The sequence below is a fragment of the Pediculus humanus genome, genomic scaffold (genome assembly GCF_000006295.1).
Source record: "Pediculus humanus corporis 1103172107481 genomic scaffold, whole genome shotgun sequence".
Lineage (NCBI taxonomy): Eukaryota > Metazoa > Arthropoda > Insecta > Psocodea > Pediculidae > Pediculus > Pediculus humanus.
In genome coordinates this window covers 354,177-369,191 of record NW_002987098.1, presented here as the reverse complement: position 1 = coordinate 369,191, position 15,015 = coordinate 354,177, and the positions used below count along the sequence as shown (strand labels likewise).

At 24.9% G+C, this 15,015-nt stretch overlaps 1 protein-coding gene across 1 annotated transcript; it reads right to left on the bottom strand.

Moving 5' to 3' along the window:
• Positions 1–5,939: 5,939 nt before the first annotated feature.
• Phum_PHUM137710 (Fibronectin type-III domain-containing protein 3A, putative) lies at positions 5,940–14,788 on the bottom strand (the record flags this gene model as incomplete). Its single annotated transcript, XM_002424564.1, has 14 exons — positions 5,940–6,065; positions 6,239–6,430; positions 6,896–7,190; positions 7,822–8,025; positions 8,120–8,634; positions 8,704–8,876; positions 9,090–9,308; positions 9,407–9,604; positions 10,774–11,024; positions 11,943–12,296; positions 13,382–13,688; positions 13,881–14,138; positions 14,274–14,447; positions 14,773–14,788. 14 exons carry the CDS (start codon positions 14,786–14,788, stop codon positions 5,940–5,942), a joined length of 3,282 nt encoding a protein of 1,093 aa, XP_002424609.1.
• Between the last annotated feature and the right edge of the window lie 227 nt (positions 14,789–15,015).

The window sequence follows — 15,015 nt, the reverse complement described above, 5'->3', positions numbered from 1 at the left end:
CTAAACTGTTAAATGAAGTAGATTCCCTATAAAATATGAAAAACAAAATTGATATCACACTAAATTTTTTTATAATGAAACACTATATATGTTATAAAAATAAAAATAAAAATGCAAACATAAATGATTTCCATGAAGAAAAAGCAAAGGATATTTTAATTCGTTCAATCCGATTTTGCGATTGACGGATATGCATGCCAAGTAAAAAAAGGAAAAATACCTAGAAGAAGTTGCCGAAGTTGAAGCTACAGCCATTGTGGTATTAATGTCATTTATCATAGTGCAGAACTCGAACGCTTTAAGCTAGCAGGGAGTCCACATCCATTACAATTTGTGTATTTTTTAATGACATCAAAATATGTTGTAAGCTTTTGCAGTACAAATATATATATATATATTCTTTACATTAAAATAAGTAATTAAAAAAAAAAAAAAAAAAAAAACACGTTCACTAAAATAATTTTTTCGTTTTATAATTGAAAAAAAAAAATAAAAAAAAAGGGGAAAAACATCTCACATAAAACGATCCGAAAAATTTAATTTATTAAATTGAAAACTGTATTTGCGGCACAGTTTTTCAAAAAAAAATATATATATTACTAAACAAATTCGTATAAATAGTAAAGTTTGATTTTGGTAAAATTTTTGCGATAACGTTAAATAAATGTATTGAAAAATTCACAAAACATTTTTAAAACATATTGGAAAATCTAATTTTTAATAAATATAAAATAACTTAACGATAAAAACGAAAATTCATTCAACTGGAGTATTATTGAAAAAGACAAACAAGTACCAAATGTACAAATGTAACAAGGATGCCAACTGTTTCAAATTAAATTACGAATTTTTTTTTTTTTTTTTTTTTCATCCCTGATTCAAATGATTTTAATTAATACGTTAAAGAAAAAAAAAAAAAAGTTATTTTAAAGCCTATTATTTATTAAAAATTTTTTACACGAGTTACCCGAAAACAAATATATATATAAAACGATATATTTGTTTTTTTTTTTGAAAAAAAATTTTTAATATAAATGAAACTTAAATTTTTTTTTTTTATTAACAATTAATCAGATTTTGTATTAATAATTTCACGAGTTTAAATGATGTCCTAAAACTTGTACATAGTCAACATATTCAAAGATATTCCCTTTTGATGGTAAACACACTTGAAAGTCATCAAAAAAATAAAAACAATTATCCGATTTTTTAAAAAAAGGGAACTAACTAGAGTTTCCGACCCGATAACTCAAATTTCTATAAATACTTAATCATTTAAAAAAAAAAAAAAATGAAACAATAAAACAGACGAATGTAATTGAAATCCAAAAAGAAAAACAAACAAAAAAAAATTAATATTAAAAAAACGGTGAGATTATCATGAGAGTGTACAATTTGTTAATAACTGTTTTCATTTTTCTAAAATCTTTTTATCATTATAAATTTTGTATAAAAAATCAACAAAAGGGACTCCCTGAAAAAAAATAATGAGTCAAAACTACAAGGTTAAATATCTTGTGTCAACGATTATTGTTTAAAATTTCCAAAAAAAAAAAAAAAAAAAAAAAAATTGCAATGATTATTAAACTTTGAGTGTCACTTTTACAATAATATCTTCATATTGAATTCCTCTGAAAATTTCAAAAAACATTTAAATTTCATTTAAAAAAAAAAATAATAATAATAACATTAAACAAGTAAAACTTGTATAAACACACATTTATGTGGATACAATTTGTTAATAATTGTTTATTTTACATCATTTCCCAAAAGTGTTTCGAGGATATTGAAACTTTTATTATTGGATTATTTATTACCATGAGTACAATACATTTAAAAAAAAAACAAAAAAAATATTTAAACAATTTATGTATATATATATATATATATATATATATAAATATATATATTTAATCAACATAAAACGCACCAGAGACAGTTTTAACATTCAAAAAGCATTTTACAATATTTTTTTTTTTTTATTAAATAGTTATTTGAATTAATAACAAGAACCGATTTGAACAAAAAAAAAAATATATATATATATATTTTTTTTTCATTTTTGCCAAACGATAATTTATTTTTTATTTTTTTAAAAAGCAATTTAACTTTTTTTTATTTTTATTAATATATATATATATATATAAATATTATTAAAGTATATTTTTCCGATTTTCCTTTTAATCAACTCGTTAAATGTTTTTTTTATTGAATAAAAATATAAAAAAATAAATATATGTGTAATTGAGAGTCGGTAAAAAATTATCAAAGTATTTTACATATAATTATTTTAAAAATAACATTACCAAATGTTATTTCACGTTTTATAATAATAATAATAATAATAATAAAAACAAATTATATTTGTTTAAATATAAACAAAAAAAATTTTATACATAATTTATTAAATAGATAAATTTAGCACTGGCAGAGATATTTTATCTAGCACCAAACATTATTCGTTAAACAATAAAAAGACCCAAAATAAATATATATATTTAAATTAATAACAATTTTATTCGGAATATCTTATGGAAAAAGGAAAAAATTTCAATTATAATAAATGACGTCAAAAATTTAAAAAAAAAAACCAACGGATCCCCCTTTTAATATACATATATCGTAAAAAATATAAAATTTAAAATCATGTTGATGCGTAAAAGGGGGGGGCGGGGGGAGGGAAATTTAAAATATTAAATTAAAACATTAATTATTAACAAAACATATAAATCAAAATAATTACATTTACAAAAAAATTTAATAATATGCCGTTACAGAAATGATATAAATAATTTCAATTCACATTTAATTATATATATATATATGAAACAATAATAATAATAATAATAATAAAATTGTAATCGTAATAAAGGGTACCTTGGGAAAAAACATATATATATACCTAAATTCTATGTATTAAAATATATATAAACATAATTAACAAAAATTTACAATAATAATAATAATAATAATAATAATAATAATAACAATGTTGAATAGTTTAACAAAAATAATTTTAATATTTATTTATATTCAAGTGGACATATTTAAAGTTTCATGTTAAAATTTTATTTCATTCATTGAAAGAGATTATAAATGAAAATCAAGAGATCGCCTGCATTTTCAATGTATCAGGCACAGGCATTATTTATTTCATTTTATTCCAATACGATTTTAAATAGTACTAAAAAAAAAAAAAAACAATACTATTGAAACAATCATAACTTAAAAAAAAAAAAAAAAAAAAAAAAAAAACAAAGAACAAATCTGTAACACATTAATAATAATAATAATAATTATTATTATTATTATAAATTAATTTTTGTTTTACAAATAATATTTATTATTAAATACGTGTGTGTGTTTTCAACAATTTTAATGCGATTATAATAACGTAAAAAAAATTAATTAAACTAATTAAATAAAACTCCTTCATAAAAAATTATAAGAATAATTAAATGCCAAGAATTTCCAACAAATATTTCATGAATATTACATTATTAATTAAAAAAAAAAAAAAACTACTTATTAAAAATTGAGAAAGAGAGAGAGAGAGAGAGAGAGCAATTAAAAGTAAGATTAATAATAATAATAAAAATATTTTTAAAAAAAATATTGTTGATTTTTTATCATTTCTCAAATAAAATAATTAATTTAAAATTATTTATTTTATCATTTTTGAAATCTTGGAATGTAAAATAAAATTATATTATTCAATCTATTCGCTAAATCATTTTTTACCCTTTAAATTATTGCGTTTAAAAAAAAAAAAATTATATATATATATATATATAATAATAATTGTTGTTGTTTACATAAGTAAATATAAAAATTATTTTATTTAAATGGGTATTATTATCATCATGTCCTATAAGATATCCCTCTATATGGAATATTACTAAAAAAAAAATATTCATGACAGTTTTGAGAGTTTGTTGATCAAAATTTAATTTAATCATTTTAATAATTCATTAAATAATATATATATATGAATAAAGAAAGAATAATATAATAAAATTACCTTGGAATTAATTTGTTCTAAGAATAACTATAAGTAAATAATACAAAAAGTTTCACTCTCTCTGTAACATTTAACAAAATTATTAATAATATAACAGAAATAGTTTAACGTTTTTTTTTTTTAAATACGTGGTAAAACCTATAATAGCCTGTCAAATTTTAGTTTTCGTTCTTAAACACTACACTGTACACATTTAAAAAAAAAAAAAAATTTACTCAGATGAAAGCATTTTTTTTTTTTTTTAATGGAACATTTTAAAGCGATTTAATTGCACATTTAATTGCTTTTAACAAATAAATAAAATAAATAAAAATAATAATTTTTTCTCTTCGCACTTGCAAATAATAAAATATTAATTTATATATATATATATATATATATATATATATATCTGTTAAAACATAATTAAAACTAGTTAACAATTTTGAGGTGGTCAAGTAATAGAAATTGATAATGTAAAAAACTCATTGCAAAACGGAAATAATATTAATTAAATTTAAATCATTATGTTGAATTATATTTGGACATTAATTTAATTTTAACCCCTATTTGACTTTAAATGTAAAATACATTCCGAAATTTTCTTATTTAAATACATATATTTACGGTCTTAAGCAAAAAAAAAAAAAAAATTATACTTTAAAATACTTTGAACCATTGAAATGAATACAATTATTATTATTATTATTATTATTATTATTACTTTTGTTGTTGTTTGACTGTTTCTTGGCATTAAACAAACAATAAATTTTAATTTGTTTTTTAGACTTAATTCTCAATTCTGTTATTTTTATTTTTAACAATTTCCGTGTTTTTCATTAAATAATATATATATATATATACGTTCGTGAATGTGTGTTTGTGTAAACATTAATTATTTATACTATTAAATACCTTTATGAATCATAAATCAAAATGAAACTGTATAATTAATAATAATAATAATAATAATAATAATAATAATAATAATAGTAACGAAAGAATACAAATTTTTTTTTTTTTTTACGGTTACCTCTATTTTTTATACTTGCATTAAATTCTTAATTTTACAAAAATAATAAAATTATAAACATAAATAAAACGTTGACACGATTCCTAAATGATAATAAGAAGTATAAATTTATGAAAACTTAATCATAAGACTTTAGAAGAATAATTATCAACTGTTTAATTTAAATACTCTATAATTTATTAACAAAATATAATGCTAATATAGCAACTCTAATGGTAAACAAAAAAAAAAAAAAAAAATTTTAAATTATATAAAGAATGTATAAATTATCATTTATGAATTTAATTATACATTAAGCAACGATATAGTAAATTACACTGTTTTTTTTTATAATTTAACCATTAAATTCATAAAATTTCGATCAGCTTTTTGTAATGGAGTTTTTATTTACATTAATAATCATCATTTTTATTGTTTGTCGCGTTTGATTTTTCTCTTGAATTCTTAACGTTAAATCTTCTGTTTTAATAATTAAATATGTGGTAATAATTAACCACAGAAAAAACTTTTTTAATTATATTTATATATATATATATATATATATATATATATATATATATATATATATATATATATATATATATATATATATTTCTGTGTGTCTGTCTCATTGTATGTGTAAAAATTAAATGGAACATGTAATATTATACGAGTGATTGAGAGCCATGTTATGCGCAGTCAGTGTCGTTTTTTTTTTTTTTTAAGAACGATAAAACCGTACCACGATCAAAGTTGAGTTTTTTCATTTCATTCCCTAAAAACTGGACATAACAATTTATTTCCGGTGCCCACGGTAGGACATCTAACATTTTTTATTTAACAAAAAAAAATTTTTTTTTTTTTTTTTTTGTTTTTCATGCACGTTTCAAGGGAGTAAACATTCATTTACAATGAGTCCGTCCATGTTTAATTGTGAGCTCCCCAATCTATCATCCTTTGCATTAAAACGGCTACAAGCACGGCAAAAAGCGAAAATATACTCAATATAATTATAGCCCATTGCTGATCGGCAAATTGACGATTTTCTGGAGGCTAAAAGTAAAAAAAAAAAAAAAAAAAAAACAAGCGTTTTATAGTGCAGTTTAATTAGAAAATCAAATATTTTATTTTTGTAACCTCTAAGATTTTGTAAAAACATATTTATATATATGTATAAATTAATATTGTTAAAGTTGAAAAAAAAAAACAAATAAAAATGTTCTTACCTGCGTTGCTGCAGTTTTAACAACGGTAGAAATTTGAGGGGTAGCTGGAAGAGTTGAAAACGTCGAAGGGGCACAGTAGGCACCCGATAATTCGTTATCGCTAGAAATGCGAACGGGACAAACTCTAACGCTGTAGTCAGCACCAGGTTCTAAATCGTTAAGAGAAATTCTACATTCTGAACCTTTGTATACCTGTAAGAAAGAAAAATATCAGAACTAAAGATTTCATATATATATATATGTTGTATACATTCTCGTTATATGAAATATAACAGCGTTTGGAATTTCATTTTTTTTTTTTTTTAATAAAAGAGCAAAATACAAATTCGAACGAACTTGCAAAAACATTAATATAATAAGGATTAAATACGAAAAAAAAAAAAAAAAAAAAAAAAAGAATAACAATAAACTAAAATGAAAAAAACGTCTACGTTAAAATTAAATATATATTTATTTTTTACATTCTTATTCATTTCTAATGTTTTTTTTTTGGCGGGATATATGTGAAAAGCTGAAAATATTTAAGCATGAGAGTATTTAAATTTCAAAAGAATTTATTCTATATTTTCTTTAGAATCTCATATGCCGTCTCATCTCATCACCCAATAAACACAAAACAAAACAAGGAAAAATAAAAAAACTAAAATATTTAAATACCTGTTTATAATCTTGATTTCTAACTCTGGAAATCTGAACTTGATAGCGGACGGGATCGTTAGAGTGTAATCTGCAAGGTTGCCAGTCAATGGAACAACTTTTTTGAGTGATATCCGTAATTTTAAGGTTTTTCACGCAAGGCGGTGGAGCCATTGTTGTTGTAAAACAAACAATTTCTGAACTATCTCCTTGACCGGCATTGTTTGCGGCGGATATTCTAAAACTGTATTTTGTGAGTTCTTGTAAACGTGTTAATTTGTGTGAACGACTTGCACCCTGGTAAATGACTATAAACCTAAAATAATTAAATATTATTAATTTGGCTACAATTCAAATTGTTCAATATTTACGTATAAAGCATAATAATAATTATCGACAATTCATTTGCTGCGACATATTTTTTACTTATTCAACTAAAGCATCAAATTTAAATACCAGTAAAAGGTAAAAAGTCAAGTATTTATACTTTTTTACAATGGTCGGAATAATAAGAAAATTAACGTAAATGTTAAAGTGACGTGTTTTATCGCCGAAAGTATTGTTTCTGTTTTTATTGTTTTTTTTTTTTTTTTTTTACTTAAAACGTAATCCCTTAATAATCTCACAAGAGTTTATTTCCTTTTGTTAAAAATAAAAATAAAAGTTGACGTGGTCAAAAAATTTTAGTATTTAATTAATTCTGGGTAAGTATAAAAACATTTTTTATTTTTATAAAGATCGAAAAGGGATGTTTGCACTATACTGGTATTTAGGAAAAATTTTTGACGTTACAAAATTAGTTCAACATAGTCTAGAAAATAATAATACCGAGTGCGAATGTATAAATTTATAAATTAAGTTGAAATTTCTCAATGTTCAAACTAAGCAAAAATTCCACATTTGAAACAAAAACCCGACAAGTATTAATGCAAATAATAAGAACTTACTCAGAAGATCGAGGATTTTCCATTTCTAGCTTGTATGTGACGTTTTCCATACTTTTTAAATCAGTCCATTTTAATTTAATAAAATTATGACCGGCATTAACACATTCTAGAGAAGGAGGCGGCGGGGGTAACGGAGAAGTATTCGCTCTAAGAACTTGTGAAAACGGTCCGGCTCCGACACTGTTTACTGCTTGAATTTTTATTCTATTCGAAAATTATAAATTTTTTTTACATTTAAAATTATTTAATTTTTTAAATAGATTTCTCGTTCGAATAATTAATTGTTTTTATTACTCACCTGTACGTTGTATCCGGTCGCAAAGAATATAGCGTGTGCTCGTTTAACGTAGATCTTACTATTTTATCGCCCGTATCAATATTATAATGAGTTATTTCGGATCCGTGATCCGATGGAGCGACCCAAGAAAGTGCTAAAGAATTTGATGTTGCGTGATATCGAAGAGCTCCAACTACGGCAGGAGCAGACGGAGGAGTAACAGTTTGGCATACCGGAGAATATTCACTAGGGCCAGCATTATTAACGGCTTGCACGCGGAATAAATAACTTGTGTTAGGAAGAAGAGGTTTAACTTCACAGCTCGTGTTTAATCCGTGGTAAACAGAAATGAATTCATTTTTTTGAAAAATACTCATTTCTACGTTGTAGTCAATGATGGGAGCACCATTATGGGAAGGTGGCATCCAACTGACTGAAGCCAAGTGCGGAGATTTGCAATAAACCTGAGGCTGAGCGGGAGCATCCGGAGCGGCAGCGCCGCTCAGTATTTCTACTCCTTCAGACCAAGGCCCGACCTATTTTTAATGACACAAATTAAAAAAATTCACTTAAAAATCAATGATCATTGACACAAAAACTCTTACCCCAGCTTTATTAATTGCTCTAACGTGAAAAAGGTAAGGCTGTCCAGGTGATAGATCATTTACTACGCATTCGGTTTCAACACCCCGATATACAAGTCTTTTGTTTGCATCTGGAGCCGTCATTTCAACTTCTAGCTCGGTTACTGGCGATCCTCCATTATAGTCTGGATAATCTGTCAAAAGTAATTTTTTTTTAAGTACAATTTTAAGCAAATTTGAATAAGTGATTTTCTTCTGTTTACCAGAAAAAAAAATTTTTTTATAGATTTTTAAAATTACCTTAATACCTTTAGTGTGCATAAAATTTAATAATAAATAACTACTAAAAAAAAAAAAAAAAAAAAAAAAAAAAAAAAAAAAAAAAAAGAATAATTTTATAAACTTACTAAATTTAAGAGTGAGACTGTGAGGCCTAGATTTACCATATAGTCTCGGTGGACCACATGGACCAGGACAAACACATTCTGTTGTAACAGATAGGAAATCAGAGGGATCACTTTTTCCACCAGGCCCACTGCAATACACTCTCACCTGGTATGTATGACCAGGTTTTAATCGATCTACCATACATTCAGTTTCAATTCCTTCAAATATTTTTTCGTAACCTAATAAATTTAGTACAACAAATATTAGTAATCAATCACACAAAGAATATTCACACTCTAACAATAAATCAACTCAAATAAATCCTGGGGAAAAATACCATTTTTTGTTGCCATTTCGACAAAGTATCCTGTAATTTCCGAACCTCCTTTGTCGACAGGAGGATCCCATTTTACTTTAAAACAATGAGCGTGAATTTTTCCTTTTACCGATAACCTACAAGGCGGACCAGGGCGTGAGGGTAAAGTTGTATAAATTACTTCATCCGACCATCGTGACAACCCTTCTTCGTTTTGAGCTCTTAACTACAGAAAAAAATTTCATTTTTTAAATATTTTAAATTAAAAATAAAATAAATCAAATTGAAATATAACTTTATTAAGTTAGAATTATTTTTAATCTGACATTTGTAGACGGAAAAAAAAAAAAAATGAATATCGGTTTAGGTTTTTAAGGCACGTTTTGTTTTGTAAAATGACGACATAAAAGGGGGGAAGGGGATAATAAATCTCTGATGTATCGGTCGATGCCATTTAAAAAAATTTTTTTTTTCCACTTAACTTAAATAAAAAAAAAAAAAAAAAAAAAAAATTATTTTTCAAATCTAATAATTTTATTATACCGAAACCATTTTTTCAAATAATTCTTTTTTTTTAAAGGATTCACATGTTATGATAATTAATATCATCAAAAAAAAACTCAAATTGGTTTTGAATTCAAAATTTAAAAAAAAAATTTTTTTTTATTTTAAAATTTCCGTTCGTTTTTGAAAAATTTCAACGGATTTTCATTTTTTTTTTTTACGTTTCCATTGATTTTCTTTTTTTTATCGTAAATGAAGCAAAAGTTTTTTTTTTTTTTTAATCCCCGCAATAGTAATTAAAATATTATTTTGATAATATTCATGTAAAAACGATTGAAATAACTTTGTACCAGATTTACATTAAAATTGTAATTTTCTTAAGGAGCGTAAAGTAGTTAAAATTTTTAATTAAGTATTTCTAGAATACAGTTTTTTTAGAATAGAATATTCCGTTTGGTAGAGGTGAGAAAAACTAAAGGCTATAAATGTAAAAAAAAAAAAAGAGAGTGGGAGAGAGAGAGAGAGAGAGAGAGAGAGAGAGAGAGAGAGAGAGAGAGAGAGAGAGTATTTTTTATATGTCACAGGGAAAAGAATATTTGGAAATGTTTGCTTTCGTACCATTGAATTTCAAATAAATTTTAAAAATTTATGATAATTTACTAAATTGACAAGAAATTTTAAGATGTCTTTAAGTAAAAAAGTATTTTGTCTGAAATGTACTTAATATTTGCTACGTGACATTAATAAAATCGAACAGAATCGAAACTATTAACTAACTATGGTCAAAAAAAAAAAAAAAAAACACTTTAATATTCTATAACGGAAACGTTAAAATATTGGCATGTAAAAGGTGTTAAATATTATTAAAAAAAAAAAACAATAACTTGCCCTGAATTTATACTCCGAATAACGGATTAATTTATCAACATTGTAACACGTTTCCCTTCCATTGTAAACAGATAAAAACCCGTGGCCAGATCGTTGATCATCCATTTGTAGGGTGAATTCATCATCAGAAGGATTCTTGATCCAAGCCAATTTTAAACTATTGATGCATGCTTCTTTTAATATTGGTGGAGAAGGTTGAGTAGGAGGTATGCCGCAGGTGGAATACATAACAATATCAGAAGGAAGGCTGCAAAAAATTTTACATGAATATCAAAGTTTAGAATTTTTTTTTAAGTAATAAATTAACTAGCTAATGTTTTTAAAATTGTCAGGAGTATTTGATTTTTTTTTTTACTTAAAAAAAAAAAAAAAAAAAACCACAATTTCATTTTTATTAAAAAGAAATAAAATTATTCTATTTTTTAAATATACTGAGTAGAACTTCATATATAATAAAAAAAAATATTCTTATTAAATTTGTAGGTGAACTAACGAAAAAAATAATACGAATATTACCTGTACATGTTCTGTCGCATTTAAAAACAAACACTTTTAAAACGCATCGAAATTTCAGAAACAAAACTATTCAAATAATTGAAAATTTAATGGCTGTTTCATTTATTTAAAAATTTTCATTCACAAAACTATGGATGAGTTTGAGTCGGTCGGTCGTAAACAAAAAAAAATGTTTTAAATAGATTGAAAAAGGCGTGCACGGAATTTCAGAATATGAAAAATACGCGTCAAAAATTCTTTTTCCAAGGGGAATTTCTTTTTTCCCTAAGAAATATATATATATATATATATAGAATCATATTCGTTCTACCAATCGTTTTTTCCTCTCCACATTAGGCAGTGTTCAATATCTGTGAGAATTATTTTATTCGGAAATAATGGTAAAAAAAAAAAAAAAAAAAAAAAAAAAAATTTGTTAAAACTGTCAAACTTTCCCATAGACCCCTCATGTAATTTCACATGAGATTTGATTAAACAAAAAATAAATAATAAAATTAATATTTTAATCATTTTAATATTACTAAATATAGTAAATTATATCTGTCGTTTGCTTTTATTTCGAATTTTTTTTTTTTTGTTTTTCCCCCCACTCTTCCCCCAAATAAAAACAAAACACTAATACGGAAGTTTTTTTTTTTTTTTTTCTTACCTTCGGCCGCACTCATTTGTCGCTGACAATCGAAATTTGTAGCACGTAGCTGGTTGTAATCTTAAAATGTTGTGTTGTTTGCTTTTGCCTTTGTAAATGTCTACAAAACCGTTTCCCTTTCCTTCATCAGATTCTAGTATGTACTGTGTAATGTGCGATCCATTATCCGGAGGTGCGCTCCACCTCAATTGCATGCTGTTACGCGTGCGAGAAATACATTTGGGTGGTGATGGTGGATCCGGAGCACAAGGAGGAGTTGTAAAGACTTTTGGCTCCGATGCAGAACCTTGAAGATCATCTAAATGAACTTTGAGACATACAGAGTACTCTGAGCCTGGTCTAAGATCTTCAATTCTGAAATTATCAAATGCCAAAAAAAAAAAAAAACAATTCGATTGAATTTTAAGTTTAAAATTAAAGTAAAATGAATATTTTCATTATATTATTTTTTTCCTTGAAAAAAAAAAAAAAAATTTAAAACACTTAGGCCACAGGTAATGAAACAAAATTATTGAATACAAAAAGAAAATAATAATAATAATAATAATAATTACACCACACGCTATTTTATTGTTGCTGATATGAAAAATTTTACTACGGAAAATAATATTTTTAAAATGCACCAATGATCTAAAATAATGGGTATTGTTTGAAAGTAATTAAAAAAGATCAAATGAAGTATTTATTAAAATGTTTTTTATACTAAATGCGATGCTGGAAGAAGAAGAAGAAGAATTGTTTTGTTTTCATAAATGACTTAATAATTTCAATGAACTAACAAAGGATGAAACTTTTTTTTTTCCAATGTAGGTAAGAGCTCAATTACGATATTTTCAATTGATGCCATTCAAAGTGTTTAACCATTGGAGAAATTTCATATCAAATTTAATTTTTGAAATGAAACTATTATCCTAATAGGTAAATTGTTAAATCCTACAAAAGAATTGAATTATTGAAAATTTCAAAACAATTAAAATTATAAAGAAAACTTTACAATTTATAATTTTATTTTATTTTTTGATGAATTGAATAAAAAAAAAGTACAAGTGTTTTGTTCAGTACAGCCGGAATTATTATTATTATTTTTTTTTTATAATTCTACGTAAATTTTCTCGCTATTGATTGCGAGAGAAAAACAAAAAATTAAAAATAAAATTTTCAATCAAGTCATAAAAGATTATGCATAACTTTCAACAACTTGATGAATAATTTTTTTTTTTTTAATTTTAACGGAAAATTTAGTAAAAAGTATTTTCTCGCATACGAAATCTTAAAAATAATAACACATTAAAAAGCTCAATATTTAAAAAAAGTAAAATGAATTAAAAAACTGCATTACTTATAAATTATACAGCGAGTTTTTTCAATTGCGTTTAATTCGTAATGATTATTTTGATTTTTCTGAAATTAAAGAAAAGTAAAAATTCAAATTCACTCACCGACATGATAAAGAACATCCATTGTAAATAGATCTATATTTTCCACCTTTGGCAATGTCAGCTAAGAGCACTTCATATCCTAATTCAGATTCCGAAATATCCAATTCGCTGTTTTTTTCATTCTCTGAAAGAGCCGACCATGATAACAGGGCGCTTCTGGGCAACAATTCAATGACTTGCGGCGAAGATACCGAAGATAGCATATCGATGATAACAGATGATTCAACGTCATCGTCTTGAACGCTAGAATTTTCTTCTCCATCTTCGGACGTTCCAACAGAATTTCTGCCCTTATCTTTTCCAGACCCTAAGTTGGAATAAGGTTTTCAGTTTAAATCCATTAATAACATCTGAGAAGAACAAAGCCCTGACATGAGTTACATTACGTTAAAAACGACTTAATAACCGGAAAGCAACTTTGTTTTCTATTTAATCTTTTAAGACGAACTATCAGGAAGAGTAAAATTTTAATTAAAAAAAAAAAGTCACAACTTCTTACCTTTTTTAGGTGAAAATGGAGGACTCGGTAAGCTTTGATCGACCCTTTGTTGTTTTTGTTCAAGCTTTTTTTTAAGTTTATTATATTGCCTTATAGTTCTTTCATCTTTATGAAAATGAGTGGGAGCAGGAGGAGAAGAATGTCCCGGAGCGTTGCTTAATACGCTAGCTTGAAGCGGAGCAAAATGAGGTTGAGGATAAGTTGGCATCTGAGTGGCAAAAAATGGCTGAGGAGGTTGATTCGATCCGGATGCTGCACCTGATGCCTAAAAAATAATATTAATGCTTTTAAATCATTTAAATAATAATATTTTTGATTAAAATTTTCAAATTTTGTGTTTTTTTTTGACGTATTAAAAAAAAAAAAAAAAAAAAGGGGAAAACTAAATAATACTAACGTAGTGCGGAGGCAAAGGTACCATTGGATGAGGACTGGGAGATAATATAACGTGACGCAGAGCCCCACTTTCATCTACTATTTGTTGAACGAGATGACCAGGTGGCACTTGAACTGGCATTGGAATCGGTGGCGACGAATTCGTCGACACCATTGGAACTGTCACCGGACCTGAAATTTCATTAAAAAATTATAAAAAGACACGAAAAGTATATATTCATATTAATATCAAAAATTTTATTTTTTGAGTTGTTCATTCAAAAAAACACCAAAAGAAAATAAAAAATAAAATATTAGATCAATTATTTAATGAGGACAATTAAAAAAAAAAAAAAAAACCCTTTTTTTCCTTATAAAAAATGAGTAAGATAATTTTTAAAAAAATTTTAAAAATACATTTATGAAATATATAATAGATTAAACGTGTTCGCGACCTTGTATCTTTAAAATTTCAAAGGAATCTTTCATTCACTTTTGACTTTTCACCAGCTTTTACGAAGTTCGTTGCACATTTAAAACAATTATTGCGGTATAATAATAATAATAATAATAATAATAATAAAAAGCAAACAAAAAATTTAAATACTACTGAAGTTGCATTTTAAAGATTGCAAAACAGGACTAATCAAACAATTTCATTCTGTAGAATTTACAGCATTTTAAAAAATGAATAAAAAATAATAATAATAATAATAATACACACGAAACGAGGCCATCGTTGTTCCTTCCTATTCTAGTG